The 27,440-nt window shown below is 35.9% G+C and overlaps 2 protein-coding genes across 7 annotated transcripts in view; one reads left to right on the top strand and one right to left on the bottom strand.

Moving 5' to 3' along the window:
* LOC142337623 (ubiquitin-conjugating enzyme E2-17 kDa-like) overlaps positions 1 to 27,440 on the top strand; it is a 461,614-nt gene that overhangs the window by 56,323 nt on the left and 377,851 nt on the right. The window lies entirely within an intron of this gene.
* Positions 1 to 27,440, bottom strand: part of LOC142337620 (glutamate receptor 1-like) — an 82,011-nt gene that overhangs the window by 3,410 nt on the left and 51,161 nt on the right. For 5 of the 6 annotated variants that reach the window (XM_075386981.1, XM_075386986.1, XM_075386982.1 and 2 more), the window contains exons 16-22: positions 25,159 to 25,227; positions 21,782 to 21,954; positions 20,698 to 20,815; positions 16,353 to 16,487; positions 12,789 to 13,006; positions 12,157 to 12,289; positions 739 to 762 (exon numbers count right to left, since the gene is read on the bottom strand). In XM_075386981.1, coding sequence (XP_075243096.1) covers positions 739 to 762; positions 12,157 to 12,289; positions 12,789 to 13,006; positions 16,353 to 16,487; positions 20,698 to 20,815; positions 21,782 to 21,954; positions 25,159 to 25,227 — 870 coding nt within the window. The remainder of the gene's footprint in view (positions 1 to 738; positions 763 to 12,156; positions 12,290 to 12,788; positions 13,007 to 16,352; positions 16,488 to 20,697; positions 20,816 to 21,781; positions 21,955 to 25,158; positions 25,228 to 27,440) is intronic. The other variant, XM_075386987.1, reaches the window with a different exon arrangement.

Below are 27,440 nucleotides of genomic sequence, written 5' to 3'. Positions count from 1 at the left end.
CTTAGCATGGTCTTCATCGGTTCATTTTAATTAATCAAATTCAAATAATACATGAAGATAAGAATATCGAAAACTTTGTTTCCGTACCGAACTCTAAGTACAAAACAGTACTGATTCATGCATTGATTCAAATCATATTTATAATTGCTAGACGTGCATTCATACTGATTTGAGAATTGTCAGACTTGCGTCATTTCTGATCTTTTTTATGTGCCAGACCTTGGGCCATTTCTGATATTTTACTCAAAAAGGTCCGGAATATGTCAAAATCGTTGCACCTTACACAATGTTCTGAAATTCGAAATTCACTCAAAGTTTTTTGAAAAAATAGTGTAGACTTGGGAATCACTTGCCAAGTGTAAATCAAGTCTATGACTAATACAATTGATATTGTAATGATTCAGTACAGATTTTTGTAGAAAGACTTGCATATATTCGTTCCAGTAGTGAATCGTACTTGAAGTTCGGTACGGGTACATATAGATATCCAAGCAGTGAAGTTTCCCATTTCCCACTGAAAATTTTCAAGCTGTGAAGTTGTGTGCATTTATTAGTAGAAATTAGCTAATATGCTATTTAAAAAGGTGGTCAAACAACTTTTCAAATGTGGACTACTATTCGAAGTTGAAAAACATCTTACAACTAGCTCAGTGAGGGGGATAATTTTGTTAGTTTGGAAGTTAAACAAACACAAACTCAGTGTTGTTTCAATTAAATGGAATTGAAAAACAGTTTTACCTCGATACTGAAGTGAAAACCTCGCTAAAAATTACAGAACTTGTTCCGCATCAGTTAACGTCCAATAAGTTGATGAGTCAACTTGCTCCATTTAACAATACTCCTTTTAACACACATACAGTATTAGATTCTCACGCTCGCAATAACTTATAAGAAGACAGAAGCCAGGCTGCCAAACAAACAATTTTAAGTATTTTTTTTACCATTGGCTCTGAATATGAAAAGCAAAATATGGCGTTTTCTTGCTAAAAATTGGACCATTCTACTTGAGACCAGTCTATGAGCTAGTACTACTAATAAAAAATAATTTATTCTGTTGTATGTTGTAGGATCGGGAAAGTTGATGATTGCGAGAATCAGATTGCGAGAAAATACAGTGAGCCGCCCTAGTTAGCTGCGATTTTAGGCATATATAGCGACGTACTACAACCCAACAGCAGCAACTACAGAAGATGTCAGGACGAGGAAAAGGAGGCAAGAGAATTGACAAGGGTGGAGCGAAGAGGCACAGGAAGATCCTGAGGGACAAAATCCAAGGCATTACCAAGCCAGCAACGCGCGCTTAGGAGCCAGTTATCAAAGTCTGAAATACCGTATTTACCGCCAAGTCAATTTTCGTACTCGGAAAGTTTAACTGCAAGTCTGATTTCAGTACTAATTGAGCACTATGATCATGTCACTCTTTGAAATCAAAAATTGGCCGCAAAATCTTCAAAATTAGGTCCAAAAATAGCCTGCAAATAATTTATCCCTTCGAACAACTGTGGAGCGATAAAAAAGCACCACAGAATAGCGGCAAATCAACCTGAGAACCTGGCACGTTACGTGTTAGAATTCCGATCAAACTACAGTCTTGAACTTAGTTAGAATAATAAGAACGAAAGTTTAACTTACCAGATTGCCAAGACAAGAGCAAATTGATTCTAGTCACAAAATTCAATTAAAAAATCGTAAATTAATGGTGCTTAGACTCAATGTTCGGTACAAACTGGTAACTCTAGATAAGTATTATTAGAGTGAGATTATTTGATGTAAAATCTTCCCAGCACGTATTGAGTGATTATGATACCACCGGAAATGTTAACGAATTCTTAGAAAAGTGTAAATGCATACAATTTATGCTACCCTTTGTGACTGATTTCTAGGAAATTTACAGAAGAAACCCGTATTGGTTAACCATTGCGAACCCCTCTGTAGATCAATGTGCTAAGATTTGTTTTGTATATTGACCGTCTCGCACTGATAATGGGTATATATATACAGCTGAATTTTTAGCCTTTTTCCATACCCAAAATCAAAACACCATCATGATTGTATAATTAGACCTCTCCTGTAAATCTCTAAATTCTACTCTAAAACAACATTGTTGTTATTCTCTCATTTTGAGACATTTATGTTTCTACCTAGTTGAAAAGGTTTTTTATTCCCTTGAAAAAATCCGTAACACAGCAGGTTATGGGCCTAGCATTTTTCTAATTCATAAAATTAATTTCTAAAAAAACTCATTTACTTTTGACAGTCATAACTCTTCTTTGCTTAGTACCTTTTCTTTTCACAACTTTTGCGCCTGCTCAAATTACAATGGATTACACAGACTGTGAAGGTGCTGACCTACACAGGAAAAGCACAGGGATTTCCAATCTGGAGCACGAGATTTGTGGCGATGATGCAGACGAAGGGGCTCTACAACTCACTACTCGGGAAAGAGGAGCAACCTAATGAGCCTGTACCACTAGCCAATGGGGCAAGCAATGCTGAGAAGAAGAACCAAAAACTGCTGAGGGATGCAATTGAGAAAGAAGTTGCTGACATAATGAGAGGTGCCACCCGGCACTGACTCTAGATGCAACAACTCTCGTGCTGATGAGACCTGACTGTGTGGGAGATGGTCGCATGGGAAATTGAACAAAGGCCTGGAAGCTTTGCAAGAGAGATTTCAGAGTGTGGAGACGACAACAGGTGCCACCCGGCACTGACTCTAGATGCAACAACTCTCGTGCTAATGAGACCTGACTGTGTGGGAGATGGTCGCATGGGAAATTGAACAAAGGCCTGGAAGCTTTGCAAGAGAGATTTCAGAGTGTGGAGACGACAACAGTGGAGACTTTGGCGGCACAGCTTGCTCGACTGCAGCTCGAGGACTCTGAAGATTTGCACAGCTTATTCATCAGAGGACAGCCGTTTCTCACAAGGCTACAAGAAGCAAGGGAATGAGTCTCGAAGACTCTTTTCGGCGCCTTGGTCCTCGATATTCTTCAAATGAGGGATGAAAATTTTTCATAAATGAAATTGTAAAAACGGCAACAAATTTCACAGATTTGAGGAAACTGCTGCAAAACTTCCTTGAGAGTACAGTACAGAGACACAAAGAACAAAGTGGTTCAGTGCCACTGGCAGGGCAGCCTGACTTCAAGAAGGGACCCAAGAGTGGAAAGTGTTTTGCGTGTAGGATCCCTGGACTATTTTCTAAAGACTGCAGGATGAAGGAAAAAACAAAATGCAGCAATTGAGGTGAGAAGGGTCACCTAGACAGGGCAAGCGAGGGACAAAAAGATGGAAGCAAACATGAGTCAGTGGCAATGGCTCCAACATTGGCTACATCCGACGAGGAATAATGAGCAATTCTTACCCAATGGAAGGCATCAGGAGTGCTAGTGTACAGCGGCTGTACAGATCATATAGTGACAAACATTGACGCGTTCCAGCACTTTGTGCCCATTCAATCAGTAGTCAGTTATCCCAACGGAGAGGCTTCCAAAGTGGTGGGCAGAGGCTGTGTGAGTATCAGCATACCCTTAAACAAATGAGAATTCCAACGCAAATTCAACAGTGGTTTGTGTCTGCTTGTCTATTCCTCAAACCTCCTATCAGTCTCAAAATGCACACACTGGGGACATAGCTTTACTTTCGAGAAAAGAAATAGCTGCATTAAACTCCAGAAGGGAACTCGGGTAGTACGAACACAAGAAACTCATTTGTTTTAGTTACCCTGCAATGTCAAGATGGGCTCCAACAGCTTGAAACTTGACAGTGTAAGGAAGTAGCACAAACGATTGAGTCATTTGAAAAAAAAACGGATGTGGTCAAGAGTGCGCCCCAGATAGTGGGGAAACACTGTGATTTATGCAATGTGTCAGCATTGGCCAAGATCACAAAGACTCCAGTATTAAAAGCAACAGAGACCCAAGTAGAGGAGAAGCTGGAGAGGGTGTTCAAAGATGTGATGGGACCCTTCATAGAAGAGTCACTGTCAGGGTTACGGTTGTGCATTGTGTTTGCAGACCAAAACACCAAATTTTTGTATGCGGATTTACTTATTGCAAAGACTGAAGGACTGGCCAGCCTTAAGAAAATTGTTCTCAGTCTGGTGACGCCCAAGAAGCTGAGGCAAGACAATGCGGAGGAATTTCTCTCAGCGCAGTTCAAGATTTACTGCTTAGATGCAGGCGTTCTACAGACGACGACCATACCATAGACGCCACAACAGAATGGTTTAGCTAATAGGTGCAACAGGACACTGCTGGAGATGGCAAGATGCTTGCTCATTGACTCGGGTCTTCCCAAGATTATGTAGGGAGCAGAATTTCTTCACGCTACAAGGATAAGAAACTTGATTGTAAGACCAGGAGATAAAAAGTGCCCAGCAGAGCTAATGCGAGGTATAGAACTTAAAATTTCAATTAGAAAGTTTTTTTTTCTCTGGTTGCGTTGTCTTCATGAGGAAGGGGGACACAGACATCGGCAAACTTTAATCCAAGGCACTGGAAGGTAATTCTGTGGGTTTTGCAGACGGATACCTGGAGTACGTGCCCAATACATGCAAGGTGGTTGCAGTTAGAGATGTTATCATCATGGAGTCCGAAGTGGGCTCAATCAACGATAACAAACAGACGCCGGACCTACTAATTGAGGGCTCAAAACAACTGGGGATCTGACACCCAGATGACGCTCATCAAGACGCTAGCACAAGGATAAACAAGGCACGTCTAACGCAATAAAAGAGGAGTGGCATTATGCAGAGAGCGTGAACAATCAAGAAACAACACTGAGATGAGATGCCTCGAATGTTGAGCAAACAGCACTAGATGAAGAATCTACTGAAACAAAAAGGAGTCCCAGAGTCTCGAAATCACTAGAAGACAGTGACACAGAGAACTTCTCATGGACAGAGGCGGTTGGTTTCACTGTAAATGCACTGGAGCGAGCAAAAAGTGCACAGCCTAGACGAGGGACACGAGCAAAAAATGTTCTGCAATTTTTTGGAGAAATCAGGACCAAATTTGCGGTGACTGAGGGTGACTATGAGGAACCCAAAACAGTCTACGAAGCCAAGCAAGGTAACGACTGGAATCGCTGGCCCAGAGCAATGAACGACGAGGTCAAGCCACTCCAAGTCAACGAGATTTGGAATCTAGTGAGACCAACCGCAGACAGGGACGACATACCGTTCAAATGGGTCTGCAAAATGAAAATCGAACCGAGTGGTTAAGTTGACAAATACAAAGCATTCTGTGTAGCAAAGTGCTTCAAACAAGTGGAAAGACTGAACTACATTGAGACTCTTTTGCCTATCTGTAAGCCAGAGACATTCAGGCTTCTACTTCAACTATAAGCAAAGCAAGGCCTTGCGATGCACTAGTTTGATGTCGAGATGTCTTCCTGCACTCAACAATAGAAGACAAAGTGTATCTGGAAAAGTCACAGGAGTTTGTAAAACAAATATCTGTTGGAGGCAAGTTAGTATGTCGACTAAAAATCAATTTGTGGTTTGCAACAGGCTGATAACAACTGGTAAAATGAGCTGGCAAACTTCCTACTGAGATAGAGCTTCACCAGAAGCAGGAAAAATTAATTGCTTGTTCGCGGAAGCAGAGACAGAGGGTTCCATCTTGGTCTGGGTTGACGACATCATAATGGCATTAAGAAGCATGAAATTTGTATCTGATTTCAAGAAGGCACTTGAGGCAAAATTTTGCAATGAAGACAGAGGAAAACCACACTGGTTTCTGGGTCTAAGGATCAGAGAGGAGAAGGCAAAGTCACAGTCAGCGACGAATGCTACATATAAACAATGCTTGAGCGGTTTCGAACGCATCGATGCGAATCCTCAGGAGCTCCAGTTGACTTGAATCTAACATATCAGAAAGCAAAGAATGGAGACGCAGAAGTGGATCAAAGGATCTACAGAAACTTGGTTGGATCACTTCAACTCCTGGCTAACAAACGAGGTCAGACATCATGTTCACCGTGAGCATTCTGTCCGTTCACATGAATACACCCCCAGTCAACATTGTATATGAGGCTCCTGTGATATCTTCAAGGCTCAAAAGTTTTAAAACTTACTTAGACAAAAGAATCTAGTGATGTAGTCTGGTGATCTGAACGACAGAAAATCAACAACAGGATATTACTTCAAACTCAACGGATGTGGTGCAGCACTCAGCTGGGTTGTCAAGAAGCAGGCCACTGCTGCTTTTTCTTCATCAGAAGCAGAAAATCAGGGCATGGCAGCAGCACTTTAGGAAGCATTATATCTGAAACAATTTCTTGAGGATTTTGGCATCCAACAGAACTATTCAATGGCAACTGCAGAGGAGAACCAGGATTGTATCAAATTGTACCAAAACTCAGTCATGCACAAGGTGAGCAAACTCATTGAGACAAAATAAAACTTCGTTCAGGACGAAACGGAAGATGAGATTGTTTCAATTCCTTGCTTTCTTATTGACAAAATAGCAGCCGGCATCTTCTTAAAATCCTTACTCGTATCATTCGTAGCTGGAAACATTCAGAACTGGCTTGATGTGAACAGACTCTACTCAATCAGCTCAAGTCGGAGTAGGGCTTATAGAATTTTGGTCAATTTATAGTCTTGAACTTGGTTAGAATTATTATAATGAAAGTTTAATTTACCAGAATACCAAGACAAGAGCCAATGGATTTTAGTCACAAAACTTGTGTAAGTAATGGTGCTTAGACTCAATATTCGGTTCAAATTGTTTCAATCTAGATAACTATTATAAGAAGGAGATTATATGATGTAAAATCTTCACAGCACGTATTGAACGATTGTGATACCACCAAAAATGTGAACGAACTCTTAGAAAAGTGTAAATGCATAGTATTTATGGTATCCCTTGTAGCTGATTTCTAAGAAATTTGCAGAAACAAACCATATTGGGTAACCCTTGCGACTCCCACTGAAATCGTGGTGCTACGATTAATTTTGTATCTTGACTTTGTCGCACTAATAATGATTATATATAGAGCTGATTTTTGAGCATTTGTTCATCCCCAAAATTAAATGACCATCTTGATCTAATAATCAGATCTCTCCTACAAATCTCTAATTTCTACTGTAAAATGTCATTTTTGTTATTCTCTCGTTTTGAGAAATTAATATTTTTTTTAGCTAAAAAGTCTTTTTATTCCTCTTGCGAAAGTCCATAGCCCATTGTTACGAAACTTACCCAATTGAAAATTTTCACACAAAATTTTTCTATATTTGATTTCGACCTAGGAATCAAATTGCGACTGTTACCCAATTGTTAGGCTAAGACTTGTCAAGCCTGTAAAACGTATTAAGACGCAAAGTACTTAAAACGAAATAAAACTTGCATTTAGACCTGCTCAAAACTGATACACACTAGGTGTTTCGTACGGGATCTAACAACTTTGAAATATCGACAAAAAACAAGACCTAAACAAATATCGACTTTGAAGCATAAAACAACATTTGTGTTGTGTGAAATCAGAGGAATAATTCAAAAAAATGGTGTGGAAATTATCGCATGGCTGCAACAATCTGGGCAGTCAAGTTTGAATATTAATGGCCTGTAAAATTTGTTTACAAAATCACACGAACAACGACAGAAGTTCTCTCGGTGGGGTTTGATTTCATTATAGCCTGTGGGGTCGAGACCTTCATGGGGACTCCGTTCACTATGGTTATTATGGATCACTTTAAGATTTAAAAGTGTACAAACGCAATTGGTTTTGGCACACTTTTAATTTGACTTTTATTAGTTAACTGCCTCGAACTGAGATTAACAGCTAAAACTATGAAGTTTAGGACAATTTAACAAAAATTTAAATTAAAATAATTGCTTCAAATTCTCTTGAAGAGCAATCGAAAACACAAAAGACTAATTAAATTTTAAAAAAAACTGCTGTTGTATCTGTTTTTATTTGTAGGCTAAACCACAAAGCTAAACAAACTCCTATATTTAAACTTAACTAATTTAACTATAAAAAAGACTATATATAAATAATTTCCCCTATATTTAACTGAAAAAAGACAGAACATGGTTTGGAGTGAAAGTTGACTAAAACACGAGTCTTCATCCCAAAATTTAGAGAGCAGAATTGTCTCCTTTAATTGAGCAAAAACGTTCTGATTCATTGAACAAGATAAGTCGTTCGTTACAGAAGCAGTTTTTGTGTCAGTCGAGCAGCTATTTTTAGTTTAAGATTTTGTTAAATTATTCACATTTCTAGTAACAAACGAACGAGAAAATTTTTCCTGCAAAAAAATTGAAATTGCGTCCATGAGGGCATATCTACGATGGAATCCAAAACTAATAACAATTTAGTTGAGGTCATACTAATTAGTTGAGCATGCTATAAGCTTTAAATAATGACTTTTTAATTGGACTAACAGGTAAATTTATTTGACCCAGTGATATCAGCCGCAGTAACTTTATATTTGTTTTGCTACCTGTTTAAACGTCTTTAGCATATTGTTCAAAGTTTCATTTTTTGCGCTTTTTCGGAGCAAAGATGTGTTGAAAAGAACTGAAATCGGACAAAATCTTCTGCATTCAATTCTTTTAAAATTGCGGGATCGACAACAAAAACAAAAACTCATTTTTTGGATTTTTGCTCCCTCGATGCACTTTCACCTTGAATTTCTTTGCGCAACGAAAAATAAAGGGGATGTTTTTTGGGTCGCGTAAAAGTTGGCTGTGGTATTTCTGGTTAAGCATAAGCATAGCAAGAGATTTGTTGACACGAGAAAGTGAAGTACGGCTTTTTACAAGTCAAGTAAAAATGATATTGCAGTCGAGCAAAATCTTCTCAAAGTCTCTAATGTCATTTTTGTAGAGGGCGATTCTTCGATTTGCCAAGGAAACAAAATGTATTCTGAGGTCATCTCTCGGTTTCTGTTCCAAACCTTCTCCAGGTCTGCTGAGTTGGCGTATTTAGGATATCTGATTTTTCCGGCCAAAATACTGAATTTTCCTTATACAAAATGTAAGCGAAATCCAATGGCCTGTTAATTGCCTCATCATTGCTGTAATTCTATATCCATTGATTTTCATTTCATAAACCGGAAGGGATAATTTGCTATTTTCACAAATGGTAATGTTGTACTCGAAAGTACACAAAGTGTCAAAAGCTAAACATGAGAGAAATTCAATTTGAAGTGTTTTTCTTCCATCCAGGTTGAGGTGCCATCCGGAAGTGACCTCTGATCATATTGAAAGTTTAGTTTACTAAAATACCAAGACAATAGCCAATGGATTTTAGTCACAAAACTTGTGTAAGTAATGGTGCTTAGACTCAATATTCGGTTCAAACTGTTTCAATCTAGATAACTATTATTAGAAGGAGATTATATGATGTAAAATCTTCACAGCACGTATTGAACGATTGTGATACCACCAAAAATGTGAACGAACTCTTAGAAAAGTGTAACTGCATAGTATTTATGGTATCCCTTGTAGCTGATTTCTAAGAAATTTGCAGAAACAAACCATATTGTGTAACCCTTGCGACTCCCACTGAAATCGTGGTGCTACGATTAATTTTGTATCTTGACTTTGTCGCACTAATAATGATTATATATAGAGCTGATTTTTGAGCATTTGTTCATCCCCAAAATTAAATGACCATCTTGATCTAATAATCAGATCTCTCCTGTAAATCTCTAATTTCTACTGTAAAATGTCATTTTTGTTATTCTCTCGTTTTGAGAAATTAATTTTTTTTTAGCTAAAAAGTCTTTTTATTCCTCTTGCGAAAGTCCATAGCCCATTGTTACGAAACTTACCCAATTGAAAATTTTCACACAAAATTTTTCTATATTTGATTTCGACCTAGGAATCAAATTGCGACTGTTACCCAATTGTTAGGCTAAGACTTGTCAAGCCTGTAAAACGTATTAAGACGCAAAGTACTTAAAACGAAATAAAACTTGCATTTAGACCTGCTCAAAACTGATACAGACTAGGTGTTTCGTACGGGATCTAACAACTTTGAAATATCGACAAAAAACAAGACCTAAACAAATATCGACTTTGAAGCAAAAAAACAACATTTGTGTTGTGTGAAATCAGAGGAATAATTCAAAAAAATGGTGTGGAAATTATCGCATGGCTGCAACAATCTGGGCAGTCAAGTTTGAATATTAATGGCCTGTAAAATTTGTTTACAAAATCACACGAACAACGACAGAAGTTCTCTCGGTGGGGTTTGATTTCATTATAGCCTGTGGGGTCGAGACCTTCATGGGGACTCCGTTCACTATGGTTATTATGGATCACTTTAAGATTTAAAAGTGTACAAACGCAATTGGTTTTGGCACACTTTTAATTTGACTTTTATTATTTAACTGCCTCGAACTGAGATTAACAGCTAAAACTATGAAGTTTAGGACAATTTAACAAAAATTTAAATTAAAATAATTGCTTCAAATTCTCTTGAAGAGCAATCGAAAACACAAAAGACTAATTAAATTTTAAAAAAAGTGCTGTTGTATCTGTTTTTATTTGTAGGCTAAACCACAAAGCTAAACAAACTCCTATATTTAAACTTAACTAATTTAACTATAAAAAAGACTATATATAACTAATTTCCCCTATATTTAACTGAAAAAAGACAGAACATGGTTTGGAGTGAAAGTTGACTAAAACACGAGTCTTCATCCCAAAATTTAGAGAGCAGAATTGTCTCCTTTAATTGAGCAAAAACGTTCTGATTCATTGAACAAGATAAGTCGTTCGTTACAGAAGCAGTTTTTGTGTCAGTCGAGCAGCTATTTTTAGTTTAAGATTTTGTTAAATTATTCACATTTCTAGTAACAAACGAACGAGAAAATTTTTCCTGCAAAAAAAATTGAAATTGCGTCCATGAGGGCATATCTACGATGGAATCCAAAACTAATAACAATTTAGTTGAGGTCATACTAATTAGTTGAGCATGCTATAAGCTTTAAATAATGACTTTTTAATTGGACTAACAGGCAAATTTATTTGACCCAGTGATATCAGCCGCAGTAACTTTATATTTGTTTTGCTACCTGTTTAAACGTCTTTAGCATATTGTTCAAAGTTTCATTTTTTGCGCTTTTTCGGAGCAAAGATGTGTTGAAAAGAACTGAAATCGGTCTCCGAACAAAATCTTCTGTATTCAATTCTTTTAAAATTGCGGGATCGACAACAAAAACAAAAACTCATTTTTTGGATTTTTGCTCCCTCGATGCACTTTCACCTTGAATTTCTTTGCGCAACGAAAAATAAAGGGGATGTTTTTTGGGTCGCGTAAAAGTTGGCTGTGGTATTTCTGGTTAAGCATAAGCAGAGCAAGAGATTTGTTGACAAGAGAAAGTGAAGTACGGCTTTTTACAAGTCAAGTAAAAATGATATTGCAGTCGAGCAAAATCTTCTCAAAGCCTTTAATGCCATTTTTGTAGAGGACGATTCTTCGATTTGCCAAGGAAACAAAACGTATTCTGAGGTCATCTCTCGGTTTCTGTTCCAAACCTTCTCCAGGTCTGCTGAGTTGGCGTATTTAGGATATCTGATTTTTCCGGCCAAAATACTGAATTTTCCTTATACAAAATGTAAGCGAAATCCAATGGCCTGTTAATTGCCTCATCATTGCTTTAATTCTATATCCATTGATTTTCATTTCATAAACCGGAAGGGATAATTTGCTATTTTCACAAATGGTAATGTTGTACTCGAAAGTACACAAAGTGTCAAAAGCTAAACATGAGAGAAATTCAATTTGAAGTGTTTTTCTTCCATCCAGGTTGAGGTGCCATCCGGAAGTGACCTCTGATCATCCGAAGTCCAACGCACACGGTGTATTCCCAGACCATAATTACAGAGTCTGGGTTTTGGTTCCGGATGGGAATGGTCTGATCAAAGGTCACTTCCGGATGGGAATGGTATGATCAGAGACAGTTTTGAGCGCACATTTAGCGCACACGGTGTTTTGAGCGCACATTAGTCTGATCAGAGGTTACTTTCGTCTGACACTGTCTGATCAGAGGTCACTTCCGGATGGCACCTCAATCTGGGCATGTATTAAAATACAAAACCACCTCCTAATCAGAGTGGTTCTGTTCATTTTACAACCCCCTTATAAATGCCAATTCAGACCAGGAGATGGAATGTAAAGTTATCTCCATACCAAGAGTGGATATCCAGTAAGTGGCTCTGATTTGCTTCCTGTGGCATTTTGGGGCACGTGTCTCAGGTGTACACCCACCACTGACCCATCTGGGGACCCGTACTGACCACCGAAGCCATTGTTGTTGCTGTATCTAAAATCAAATTACAACGGTCGACCATTCTGTTGTGAAACAAAAACTTCAAATTTAAATTCCAAATCTATTTTGCAAAATATCACTGTCGTTTCACCATTTCCACGAATAAAAACTTGAACTAACAGTGGGAAAAAATTATTCACTTTCTCCCTTTTTCAACTAAGTTTTTATTGTGAACAACTGGTCCCGAGAGCACCAAGGAAGCCAAAAATCTTAAGTTCTTCTGCAAATTTCTGGAGTTTTTTAATCAAATTATGATCTGAATAGAAATAATATTCCTATCCAATCTTCTAGGAAACTTTTAGGTAATCGCGAAAATATTTTAATTTCATAAACTTGAACGATCTAATGTATGTTCTTAAAATGTTTAGGTTACCATTTGGACATATCGCATGTAAATTAGGGAAGGTTATTCTGTCATAACAAAAGTAAAATTATATCAAGAAGAGCTAATCCGTTTAGTTTTGTCGTTATTAGAAAAAAAACTAATTCTAACCCTTGGGTGTATAAGTTCTGTGTGGATTCGGCGACTGGTATGCTACTGCTGTAGTTGCTATGGCTGAGAGGTGTGAAGTTCTGGTTGAGTCTCTCGTCTTCCCCACCGAAGCCCCCTCCCCCACCTCCACTGCCCGATACCCCAAGTCTACTGGGGGGAATGTAGTTCCCTTTCAGTGCCATCCGCACATTTGCTCCCATACACCTCTTGAAGGGCAGCTAGTTTGAAACAAAGAAAATTTTGATAGCATGAAAAGAAACTGAAGAAAAAGAATTATGAGCCAACTGATAATATAGGTTTGACTCATTCTGGGAGAATCCATTTGGAGAAAATACACACAATAATTTTCGAACACATCACAAATTACTAAGTGTAAATTGTAAGTTTAAAGTGTAAATATGTAAATTATTCTGATTATAACCCTAAAGTTAAACATCCACATGCTTTCAAATGTTAAATGAAATAATCACAGTATCAGTTTTGTTATTAATATATTAATCTTAAAATTGTAGCTGTTCGTTCTCATAGGAAAAAATATGATTTGAAGGTTCCAATTTTTCATTAAGGGGTCTTTTCTTGTGCAAAAACTCGTTCCAATTCGTTCCATTTTTGAACGCTTTTCAAGATCAAAAATTTCTTGCTCCACTTCGTTTTCGTTCTCTTTTTAATAATAATTTGATTTGTTCTCTTGTTCTGTCTAGTTTTTTGGCGACTAGCAAACATTTTAATGTTTGCAGATGTTTCCCAGTGTCTTATATCTATTTTTAGCTTCATTAAGCTGACTTTTGAGATAAACAATTCGGCTGAAGTACATATAGAAATTAATTGAGGGTGCATAACGTAATAGAGGTAACAACGAGCATAGTCGACAGACTGCTGAATACAGATGCAAAAAAAAAGAATTGCATTGAAAAACGAAAAAAAGAATTGCTTTGACATCACTTACAAATCTTTAGTAAGAATGATCAATTTCTACTCCTTGTTAGATTTCATTCGAGAGAAGTGCTTTTTATGATGGACCTTCAACACAAAAAGTTTTCGTGACAGTAAACTAGTTTCACTGGAAACACTTAGATTAACAAGTCGTTTTATTGAAAGAGGTCAGTCACATTTGATCAAAATCAAGTCATGCGAATCACCTAAAAACTTGCATGTTTAAACATAACAAAATGATAACATCTTCAGTCATTCAAATGCCTTTAGCCTTTAATGACAGGAAAAATTCTTCGAAAAAAAAATTTCTCAGCTGTTCACTGGGAAGAGATTTACAACATAAAAAAGCGTAGGACCAGGAAACAGAACAGCAAAGCCTGCCAAGATCCCAACTACAGTCCTTAGTCTGAATTTTCTAAGTCTTATTTCACTTTTTTGGAAAACAAGTGATGTCAAAGTCATCAAATGCAACTGCATCACGTTATACGAGACACTAAATCTTTAACGAGACACTAAATTAGACATAATACAATCACATTGACGGAAACCCAAAACAACCAATTTTTCACTGAGAACAAAGTGACTTCAAGGCCATTAAAAGGCCTGACAAAACTTTTAATATAATGAAGGCAAAAAATATCCCCTTTCAGAAAACGTCGAATTATAGATCATAAATAGCCTTATTGAAAATTCAATTAAGCAGCAAATATGAGTACTTAAAGCAATTGTCAAAAATATTCGGATAACAAGTGGTGTAAAAATAAGCCATTTAGAAACTCGACGAGACTAGTCATTTCTGATTTTTACCGACAGAACCACAAAAAAATTCCATTCAGACTTCGAAAACTGGATGACATATTGTCTCAAAAAGAATATTATCGGTAGCTAGATCAAGAACCACAAATAAAAAATCTATAATTCCAACTTAGAAAGCGGAGAATAATTAGAAATATTTGAACAAACAAAAAACAAAACTTGCAAAACTCAAAAAGTCACCGATTTGCTTGGAAAACAAATCGTGACAAATGCACGGGAATAACCAAAAAACTTAAAAATATAAAAGTAAAAATAATAATAATAATAATAATAATAATAATAATAATAATAATAATAATATTAAAAATAAGGAAGATAAATAGTTCGTAGTTGCAATGCAAAGCAATTAGTGATTGAACAATTTCTTGGTTACCATAAAACTGAAAACAACTCTTGGTTTCCAATCACCTGTAAGTGTTTGACAAAATGGCGTCAAAGTCATTTAAAAACACAATACTCTGATTATTTTCAAAAGATCGAATTTTTATTGAATTTTATTCGAAAGCATATTATTTTTTTCTAAACAGAACTATCAAAGTTATTTTTTATGGGTAGTGCAAAAATAACAAAATTGGTATGCCTCAGGGCACACTCAGCTAAAGGCCAGATGCAACAGTGTGACTAACACTTTGTCCAGACTATGAGCTTGCCTGCACCCGACCACCCTATTCGCGACCCATTCGGTTTATTCCATGCTTTTTTCCGCTCACTATCAAATATTTGCGTTCATATCTTTTTCCAACGATTTCTCTCATTGCGGTTAAATTTCCGCTCATTCAGGACATCTCTAGCATTTTTGAGCGGAATTTGAGTAGAGTACTTGACTTTAGACCTCATTTTCTGTTACCGCCATTTCCAACAAAAAACGATGATGCAAGGAAAAAAGACAAAAGACGACACTTCGATTAAATTATCGAAGAAAACGACTATAAACCAATAAAACCAACGGAAACGACAATGTTCGACACTTTTTACATTAAGCATCAACAAAAACAACAAAACAACGGTAATCGGCACTTGTTGCATAAAATGTCAATGATACCGACAAAAACGACGATAATCAACAGTTATTACATAAAAAACCGACGAAATCGACAAAAACAGACAAAAAATGCCGCTTCTTTGGTCAGTTTAGTCGCTATTTCTCAACACGGGATTTGAGCAACCCCTTGCACCGATGAAAAATATCCTTTACCACTCTTCTTACATATTTTTATACAAAATTTTCTTCAATGAAGTTATTTGGTAAATTTAGTGAGGATTTTTTGTATGATTTGCGATTCATAGTGATAGTGTTCGCCGCTCTTAACGCATTCACCGCTATTCTTACTTTTTCTGCAAATTTATCAGCCCATATACATAATCCGCATAGGCGGCTTTGAAAGCAGAATTTTGCTTTTGTTGAAATCAAACATAAGAACTGTCAAAAACGCGCAGAAACGGTAGTTTCCTAAACAAACTATCAAGATCTACAGTATCCTAAAAAAGCGTTCAAAAACGGCAGTATCCTAAAATAACGACCAAAAACGACCATTTCCTAAATTGACTGATCAAAAACAATCAAAAATAATCATTTCCTAAAACTATCGGTCAGAACCGCTCAAAACCGATCAAAAACGGTCACTTCCCACAACATTTTGACCATTTTTGACAGGGGTCTGGCCCATACCTGCTTTAGCTGGCAGATATCATCCTGTGCCGCAATATAATTATCAAAAAATTGGTTTCAGTCATCTGGAGATTTCAAAAGACGACCTCGTCAGAAATCTCGAGCTAAAATGTATTTCTGACATTTGATTTGGGGAGTATTGATACCTTCCATTTGAGACTCTGTTTGAATGATATGAGGAGTGTGTCTCCTAGGGCGACTACTACTCCTACTGTGACAGCTACAGACAACAACACAAACACTCCCATCACTCTGTCTATCGTCAGTCTGCTCGCACCACTCTACACAAAACATCAGATGCACAACAATTTCACTCCCAAGAAATACTGAAAGAATCCAATCTTAATTGAGAACAGAAAAGGCTAGATTTTCAAAGTGACTACTGCAGAATCACGTTAACTTTCTTGAGACACGCGCGTGCACCTTATAAAGTGCCAAAAATTGGCAGTTCTGGAAAACAATATGCCAGACGTTGCAATATAAATAGTCAAAAGTTGACTTCCATGAACTTTCGTTAATTTCATATTCATTCGTTCGCGATGGGTTCATTCATAAGTTAATTCCCAGGTCAAACAGGCTAGAATCTTTATTTATCTCTATCAATATCCATAAAACTTCGAAAACCATTTGCATAGTATATCGACGACCGGACTCCAAACCAGCGGAATTTCTAGAACCATTTGATCTTTTGTTGCATTATTTAAAATCCTTAAAAAAACAGAAACTATAGTACGTGGAAATTTCAATATCGACACCTTTTCCAATTCCACTATCACAAACATCTATCAGAATTTAATTAGGAATTTTTACTTAATATCTTCAATACCGCTCCAACAATGATAGCTACTACATCAAAAAATGCATTGATCATCTACTATTGGAAGAATACTCTGATATTTACACAGTACCATTCCCTATAAGCGACCATTGGGGCTCATTAATGCACAGCAAAAGCATTCATCAAATTATTGAGCCTAAAATTATTTTTGTTCGAAATTTTAAACTAATGGATAAATTAGAATATCAATTAAAATTTTCTTTCGTCCTTAATAAACAGTGGGCAAAATGATCCCTACTGTCATCTATAAACAAGAAAATTGCAGCATTGATAGATTTCATTACACATTGCTTTGATACTAACGCCCCTAATCAACGTAATTAAAACGGGATGTCCATCATTGAACAAAAATGTGAAAAAAGAGAGCTAGCAACAAATAAAATGTCCTAGATAGGAAGTGATTAAAGAACCCAAGCGACCTCAATCATATGAAATACAAAAAACAACGCAAAAAAACAACAAAAATTATAAGAGATGAAAAACGAAAACAACTGAACATAATATTTGCTAACAAAAACATTTTTGCAGCATACAAAGAGCTAATTGAAGGCTAACAAAGTATATCATACGAAATTGCATCTAAGCAAGTTATCACCTGTGCAAATTACACCTAAGCATTTTGTTAAACTTGGTAGGAAAATAACTTAAAATTCAGAAAAATGTAGATCTCATGTCGATCCCGCATAGCAAGATAGCTAAATTGTTTGTATTGTTTCAGATTAAGTCCAATGAAAAATTTTCTGCAAAAAATAATGAAATGAAAAAAATTCTATTGGCCATGACGGCAATAGCACCAAAATGCTCAAATTATCTTCTGTCGTTTTTAGTGAGTTTCTATCGAACTTTTATAATGAGTGTATAAATAAGGCGTATTTTCCAGATTCACTCAAAATTGCTAAAATAAATCCCGCGTAAAAAAATGATGACATGGCAGATGCAAATAATTTTATGCCAAATAAACTCATAAGCTCGATTGCTCAAGTATTTGAGAAAATTTTTCAATAAAAGATGCTCCAATTTCTCAATAAGCACAAAATTTTGTCACCTGAGCAATTTGGGTTTTTACCTAAAAAAATCTTGTGTAAAATCACTTTTTAAGTTCACAGAATACAATACAGAGGCTACAGATAAAAAAAAATGGGTTCAGCTTTGTTGTTGACATCAAAAAAGCGTTTGATTCAGTAAATGATAAGATGCTCTTCTCAAAACTGGAATAAATGGGATTCTGAGGAATTGTCTTACAGCTTTTTTATAACTACTTCAAAAATCAAGTTCAGTATGTAAAAACTGATCAAGGCACTTCCAATTATGAAAAACTAACATGCGGTGTTCCTCAAGGATCATTTCTGGGTCCGCTCTTTTTTCTCATTTTCATAAACGAGTTACCTAATATTGTAAATGTAAAAATTAATCTATTTGCTGACGAAACCACTTTTGATACTGAAAACAAACCCATCACAAATTTGGCCAAAAGAATAGACAGAGCCACATTGTGGTTCACCGGAAATCAATTATCAATTCAAGAGGGAAAACGCCAGCTCATGACTTTTGGCACAAATAAACATTAAATTTTTGTTTTGGAGAACATGAAATTAAAAAACGTGAATCATTGAATCATTGTAAATACATAGGTGTGATAATGGGCCATAAACTAAATTCAAAGAACATATTTAAAATGTCTGTAAAAAATTTATAAAATTCTGTGCAATCGTAAATGAAGTCAGATATTATTTTTCTGCCAAACAACTAGTTAATTTCTACAATGCATATGCAAAGAGTATCATCGAGTATGGGATTCTAGTTTATGGTTGCACTTCAAAATCACACCTTGATGAAATCCTGAAATTACAACGAAGAAAATAAAGAAATTACTTAAAAGAAAATTTGAATCAATCAGTGAATTGATGGAAAAACACAAAGTTTGGACAGTATAAGATAATTATCTTCACTGCCTTTTTTAGTGTTCTTCAAAATATCTCAGCAATTGAATTGGACAATATCTCAGCGTTATTGGACAAATTTGTTAAGAATCGTGAACGCATAGCTTTTAACATACTCAAAACTCTCGAACGTTTCCCAATGGAATTAGTTGATAGAAAATGCGTGAAAAGAGCTTTTGCTAACATTTTGAAACCTATATAAAGGATAGTGTACTGATAAATCAGTTTTTTAGAAAAGATCTAGGAAAATTGGGTTTCTGTGCAGTAATAAGTAAATTATGTTTAGGGTCACCGCTAGTCGAGTTATGTCGCTTTTCGGTTTCCCTTCCAAGGTTTCACAGATGCTAAATTCGTTCTGTTGTGTTAATCTTTGTACCTTGGTAAATGAATTCAATTCAATTAAATAACGATGCAGAATTCGTGCTCAACATCCCGAACTACTACACGATTCTCGATAGACGTCAGAAGTTTTTGGTGCCTCCAAGCAGAATCACTTAACCTATACTTCAAACACGCAACTTGTTAGTTTGAGAATGCTAAAAGCCCATGGAAGTCAATTTCCGGCTGGTTACTTATGAACTTCTGGCGTTTTAACCTCAGGCAATGTTAAACCTATTTTGAAACTTGCCCGCACATGTTTGAAAATACATTACGACTCAAACATTATAGTACCAGAACATTGAAACAACCGCTTGAAATTTTTAGTGCTCTCAATATATAATTTTGCGCGGCTCAACAGATAATCTGCTTCAAGCCTCTTCAGACCTTTCAATTTATCAGTTGAATTACATATAAATACTTAACTATCGTATACTTTGTTCCATTACAGATCCATAATTTTCTCAATATTTCGTCAATATTAGAGTTAAGCTGCTGACTTTGAAAGAAAATGCCTGTGATTTTTTAGCATGAAGATCTTCATTGATATTGATTATCAGCTAGGTTAAATCGTTACCCGTCTTTTTATTGAAGGAAATTTCGAGGTCTCAACTTTCGCACAAAAATGAATGGAAAATAGAGACTAAACTTATACTGTTCATGAAATGAAGATTATTACAGCTATATCAACTAGTTCTATTCAAGTTTGTAATATAGCCAACTTACGAAAAGTATTATACCTCAAAAACACAACTTTTCATGAAATGTTTTGAGAAAATTAAAACAGTTTTCTGTTCGAATGCATGTTGCAATGCCAGTTTGGTATTGTTATCCAGATGATTTGGTCAGTTTTGATATTGTACTGATGAAACGTTGGTATTGTACTGAATATTTCCTCGAATTATTGAACAAAGACCATACTCGACTCAAATATGCTTATGAAAATTGTCTAGCTCGGTCCATGAAAAGACTATGCTGGACCTTAATCGACCTTAAATTGTAATGAAAATACTTTAGCTCGACTTTAATTAGGCGTTGGAACGTGTTATTATTAATATAACTTACCCTATGTTTATACGTGTGCTCTTTAGTGCAAATTAATGATCCGGATGAGATTATCTCAATCATCTCAAAAATAGATGAAAGCCATAAACTATGATTGGTCTTCGAAAAAAGAAAGAAATAAAAAAGACCCACCAATAATTGCAAAAATAGTATTATACGGTCAAATAACTCCACCCAAAGTTTCCTACAAATAAGCCGGAGATACAGTGGGTTTGTTCAACAAAGATTCCATTTTTCGATTTGATGGGGTGTGAGGTATTAGGGGCTGACCGGCTGCTTGGTGTCCTTCTGCTTATTACAGGGAGAAGTATTGTACCACCAGTCTTTCTTTAGTTTCTCAATCACATTGAACTCAATCAGCTCCAGAATCTGGATTGTCAGGGTGTTTCTAAACACATCAAATCAAGGTGCATCACACGTTTTGTTATTCACATTTTTGTTTTGTTATTTTCTATGAGAATTATTCTGTGTCCAGCATGACTTGAGAAAAAGTCTGGACTGATTTTAAACTCAACATACTTAATAAAGAAGATGCTCTTGGACTAAAAATAGATAGTGCGGAATGAACATTTTAGCATTTGACTCTCTGAAACCGATTAATCGACTACGGTATGCTTTGACGTTAAGGCTCGGGCCGCTACATTCTGTTTTCACGATATGAGCGGGGGAATCAAAATAGGTCAAGAGATCACAAGATTTAGAAAACTGGAAAAAAATAATGAGGTAAGCGAGTTGGAGAAGAGATGAAACTTCTGAGGAAAACTTGAACACATTTTCGCGTATTAAGAATGGAACGCTGTTCAAACGTTTAAAATTTAATTTGATTTGGTCAATTTAAACAAAAATGAGGAAAGGAAGTTTAACCAAGATCTAATAAATTTAAATGTGCAGAAAGGGATCTTTCCCGTTTGTCCGTTTGTGCCCCCCCCCCCCCCAGTACGTTATGCACCCCCACTTACAGAGCGCGCGATTACATAGTAAATCATTACGTTAAAATATGGCATGTGCGTCTAGGGGTGCAAATAATATGCGCCAACTGAGCTGGGTGGGGCACAAACAAAAAAGATCCCCAGAAAATATTTTTCACCGAGAGATGGGAGCTGGGCTGTCTTAAGACTGAAACTTAAGTTTGGACTGAAACTTACAAGTTAACCATTCGACTTGCAAGTTCTTACAAGTTAATCATTCGACTTGCAAGTTCTTACAAGTTAACCATTCGACTTGCAAGTTCTTACAAGTTAACCATTTTTTGCAAGAAACTTGCAAGTTCTTACAAGATAACCATTCGGTCTCGACCCGGGTTCCGAGGAAAAATTTGCCAGAAAAGCGAGAATATGATCTTGTGAACACTAACAGGAAGGGGGAGTCTTTTGGGGTGGCGAGTCCGTAAGTGATAGTGTTGAGTTTGCCCCCCACTTGGTAAGTGTTGCATGGAAGCTGTTGGTTGTAGTACTCCATCATGATGCTCTCCATCAGGAATGCGAAGTTATCCTTCTCATCCCTCACTCTCCTCACTCCATCCATTGTCTGCAAATAATTGCCAACACATGTTTACACATTGTAAATTGGAATCCTGTTATCCTGTTTTCGTAACTACCCCCCCCCCCGCCTCCCCTCCCCTCCAGTAATTTGCATAACCCTTGCTAAAAAAAACAAGATCTTATACACCATAAAGTTGCTACATAGCATGGTGTTGTTTTTTTTGTTTCAGAATTTTTCGCTGGGTTACCCCCCCCCCCCCGCCGACTCCAGCTTAATGAAAGCATATTTTTCCCAAAGCGCACATGCCATAATTTCACTCAATGATTTATTATGTAATGGCACGTGAGCTGTAACCGAGAACTAATCCCATGTTCGGTTGTGACAGTTTCATATCAAGTCCCACGGGCCATTTATTTTATAGTCGGCTAAATAGTCGTTCTGGTTAATTTAGCAATGGGGTAAATTGGGTAAGTTGGCATTGGGTAAAATGGCATTGGGTAAAATGGCATGTTGGGTAAAATGGCATTGGGTATAATGGCATTGGGTAAAATGGAATTGGGTAAATTGTCCTGACACCGAAAAATACATTTCTACCTACGGGAGTAAAATTTTTTTATGTCCATTTAGATTCAAAAACTCTGCTGCATGTAGTGCAAGAAAGTATGCATTTTACTTTGCACCTACATTACGATCATCTGCCGGTAGCAAAAAAAAACTATTTACAAAGAATGTGGCTGGCACTCCCTCTTGTCTTTTGGCGCCCAATGTAGAAAGTGCTTAAATTACGTGTAAGTAGTTTCCACACGTCAATTAAACAGCCTGATATGAAAAATAATTCTAAAGAAAGGCAATTATAGTTAAGTCCGGCGGCAAGGGCATTTCACAAAATTTTAATCCTTGTACGATCTAATCCTTTAAAATTACTACAATGAGGGATTATAGAGCAATTAATCTGACGCACAGTTTATGTTTCTTTTGTTTGCGGAATGCGCTTCCGCAAAAAGTATTTTGCAGTGCAAACTAGATTCAACTTTCCAACTTCCAGTGACCGAATTTCTGCATGGGCAACACCTATTCATCCTCGAAGTTTGTAAGTACGTTTCACACGTAAAATGTATTAGGATAGGAAAAATGAAATATGGTTACAACAGAGAATAAATTCATTTGTAAAATTTGGTGCCGGTAGACGCTCGTAAGGTATCAATGAATGTCAAACTTTAGCACAAAAAGGTAGCTTAACAAGCTGAGGCATCCAAATTTTGTCAAAAAAAACTAATATAAGTATTTGAATTCGCACAAAAAAATACAAGACGTTTGATTAAATGGTGCGAAAATCTACATACGCTCTTCATTCAGATTGTACGTTAATCAGTCCCTACTGATATTACACTAGAGATAGAACACGTTTTCCTGTTTCCAATACAATAACCAAATCTGTTAGATAAGAAAGACTAAAGAGGGTGTCCGCAACATTGCGGAGACGAATTGGGTGCTCGCTGCCAAAAGGAAGCAAATGCGCCGTTTGTCTCTAAAATGGTAACAAAAACCTCCTTAATCTGTACCTATAAACATGTTTCGCTATTGGTTTATAACTCTTTTGAAATTAAAAGGAGACTCATCTGCATTTCTTTCAAGCTCTGTAAAAATTTCCAAATAACAATTTTACAACACTGGAAATAACGATACTTCACAGAGTTTCATTTAGAAGACCAATCTTCCATAGTAGCCAAAGAATTCGTTCAAAAAAGAATGTCAATGCAAAAGAACAATATTGTTCAATAAACTTTCTGAAAAGCAGACATTTTTAACACAATCTGTTCAAAAGAGTTGGCACACTATTACAAGGTTGACATAGTTATTTCAAAACTTGCAAAAATCACAGGGCAGCTCTCAAAATGCTTTAAGATATCATATATTTTTAAACACAATTGAGCGAATAAATTTTAATACTCAATGGCTTTCGTTTTTGCAGGCCGATTTTTGCCCTATATAATTTTTAGAGATGCAGCATGCAATCGACGTTTTGGATAGAAAGTTTTCAAACAGAAAAAGTTGCTGTAACTTCGATTGAAAGACTAGTTTCCTCGGAATGTTAATCACAATGGAACAATGAGAATTTCTTAATTTTATGTAATATTACCAAACGCGAACAAGTACAACTTTAATCCCTAAAACCTAAAATCTTTTCTGTTGATCATCCTATAATTTGCTTCGTGAAAAAGACATTTTCGAGAAAAATGTTCACCATCTAAAGCCTAATTAAAGCGAAAATAAGGCTTACTAAAATTACGAAATTAATTCTAAATAAGGCGTCATTTTTTATGATATGATAACTGAAACAAATTACAATAGAAAAAATGTTTCCTCTACGGATTTTTTTTTGCATTCTGTCTTTTATCTTAAGATGCAAAACAAAGTTGATCTAAGACCTGTTTTCTGTAGCAAATTATGAGAGCTTATAGCTTAGAAAGAAAACAGATTGGGATTCATTTTTTATTAGAAGAACGAATGCAATTAAAAGAAACGATGCAATGCAACATGCAACATTGCGACATCACTTGCGACATCACGGTTCGCTACTTCAAAACTTTTTGCTATGAAATCTAATATTGTAGCAGATGAAACACTGGATGTACACCTCCAGCCAAAAAAGAGACTGAGGAGACACTATTCTCTTTTATATAGCGCTAACTCTACTATTCATAGTCAGTCTATTAGATAGTGCACGATGTGTATACCTTTGACTCCGGTGTTGTATTATTTTACCATCGTAATAAATGAAGTTTACCTTCAGTGTTTTAGAGAATCGGTTAGTCTGAGAGAACTAGGCAAGCCTACTTCGCGCGCAGAAATAAGTATCCCTAACTCTTAACAACTTGAAGCAGTAAAAGGAGCCCACTACGGGTCTGCCAATGGATTAGTTCAGGTAATATATTGATCAAATAAGTCGATTTAAAACATAAAATTATCACTATTGTCCCCATTTGCATTTTTTACTCACTAATTTTGACCAAAGTTTAGACAATGTTTTTATTGTCTAAAAGGTGATCAAAATTAGTGATTAAAAATGCAAATTGGGACAATATTTAGTAAGATAAATTCGATTCAAAAAATTTTATTCTGGGATTTCGAATTTTTGATTCAGGCGTGCATTGCAATTTTTCAGTGCTGCTTGTTAATGATTTTCAATGATTCAGCAATGAAATGTTATGGTACGGGTCATCATAGTAGCACGGTAATTATGCTTACAGTCAATGTGAAGAGATCTCTATCCTTCATGAATGCATACATCCGTTGATAGGTTCCCACACTTGATTTCTAAACAACACAATCATATTATTATTACTATCCGATGGACGCGTTACACAAATATATAATAAATAACGCAAAAAAATGACCGTAAGCGACCCAAACAATACCAATCTCATCATGAAGTCAACATCGACAATACCTATTCGTTCTATCGATTCAAAACCGAATATAAGAAAAATCCTTGCAAATTTTCTGTCGTTGATATTTGATCCTCTCAAGTGTACCAATCTTTAATTACAGCTGCTTTCTCTATTCCCCTCGTATCCACGAATCCTATAGACATGCAAAAAAAATAATGGCTCAATTAATGGTTAATTGAGAGTTTACCACTATATTACTTAGTATATAAACATATATAAAAGAAAGGTATTGTCAAATCTGGCGAGAGCCGTACAAAAATCCCTGCAAGATCACATTGGTCCAACCGTCTCAACTCAGAAAGTTAAAATTGCTAGTGAGCCAACTGATCTAAGGCAACGTTGACTAAAGCACTGAGATTTTTAAAGCAGTCTTGTTATCCAGTAAATTCAATGAAGTAAAAAAAATTGATCGACGAAGTAAACAAAAGGACAACTCGTGCAATATAACATATCATAAACTTGTTTTCGTGAATTGTAAGTCAGTCTCAGTAATAACAGTACCTTCCTCCTTTCCACTGCAACCAAAATAAATCTGGCTAAAGGTTTTATCTTCTAACTATTTGTGATATGACTTCAAAGCAACAAGATTTCAAAATTTTTCAAAAATTTTTTGGATGTTTTCGTAATATTGGATCCTCTTGAAAGCTTATCACATTATCCTGATACTGATATCTCCTATTGGCTTAGTGAACATTTTCAATTGATCATGGATAAGTTTTCAGAGAAAGACTTATGTTTTAAATGGCTTCGACACTTTCTTCTCACACTTTTCTACTTAATTTTTGGATTTTTTCCTGTTTTTGTTGTTGTTGTTTTCATAGTCAATGACTTATCGTGAAGTCTTATTGATTACTTGTGAATGACAAACATCTTTGTTGTCTCATCTAGGAGTAACCTGGCGTATTTAATAGCTTCCTTTGAGAGCAATTGAATTTAATGGCGTTGTGACTACGGGTTTTCTCTGAAATTTCGTGGTTTTAATGTATTTGTTCATGTTTGTTGATTTATTGGAGTCAAATTGTTAATCCCATAGTCGTTAGGAAATTAAATGGAAGTAGAAAAGTTTTTACTGAAAAGTTCATTTTTTAATGGCTTCGACATATCTCTCGCTCATTTTTTTTTAATTTGCTGTATTTTCCTGTTTTTTATCATTCTTTAGGTAACCATAAAATGCTGACCGGTCTCATAAGCTTGTAATTTGCGACTAAATGAATGATTTTACCCGAAGCAATTGGTTATAGCGAATAGTCTTAAAGTTTAGGATACTAAACATTTTTAATATGTTTCAGGATTATTCATTTTTTTCAGTCTGTTGTTCTTTTCGTCAACTTGTAACTCACTCTCATCATTGAGAGGTCCAGTACAATTCCTTGTATTTTAAAAATTAGCACGTTTACTGATATCATGACGTTACTTATTTTTTGTTTGTTTGACAATATGCGTTTTCATAAATTTATGTAAGTGGTGTATTTGTGTTTCTTTTTCTCTTCCTTTAGCACAATCGCGCAACAACAGATCCTAACGATTTTCAAATGTGGCTCGATTGAACTTATTTCTTCATTCAGCATCTTTTTAGTTGAATTAGTACATATAGAAAAGACGTAATATTCAGATAATAGCTAATAATTTTAATGGCTTCACTAATTTGTGTTTTCGCAATGTTTGTAATTTGTTGTTCGTGTTTTTTTGAGCTTTTCTACATCTTTAGTCCGTTCCTATGGCTTAGTCTAACCAAAAACAGGACCTATTGGTTTCATTCTGACTTTTTAACAAAGTTATCAAGAAATATTTTGCTAAAAGTTAATGAGTTTTATTGATTTTGAATACTTTTGAAATTATTTGGTTTAACAAATGTTTATTGATTTTTTAATTTCGCATCAATATTTCTTCTTTTGTTGACTTGTTGCCGGGTCTCATTATGATAAATCCCATCTGCTGTTTGAGTTAGAAAAAAGAAAATCTGTGTCGATAGGGTTTTGTATGATTGTAATTTGACGTTTTGTTACTAAGTGCTTTTTAGATATTGAGTTTTGATTTTGTTTTTGCTTTTTTTGTTGTTGTTTTCTTCTCGTAGTCTTT

Source organism: Convolutriloba macropyga, chromosome 4, assembly GCF_964194025.1.
Source record: "Convolutriloba macropyga chromosome 4, txConMacr16.3, whole genome shotgun sequence".
Classification (NCBI taxonomy): Eukaryota; Metazoa; Xenacoelomorpha; order Acoela; family Convolutidae; genus Convolutriloba; species Convolutriloba macropyga.
The sequence above is the reverse complement of the archived record's forward strand: the minus strand, read 5'-3'. Positions and strand labels throughout refer to the sequence as shown.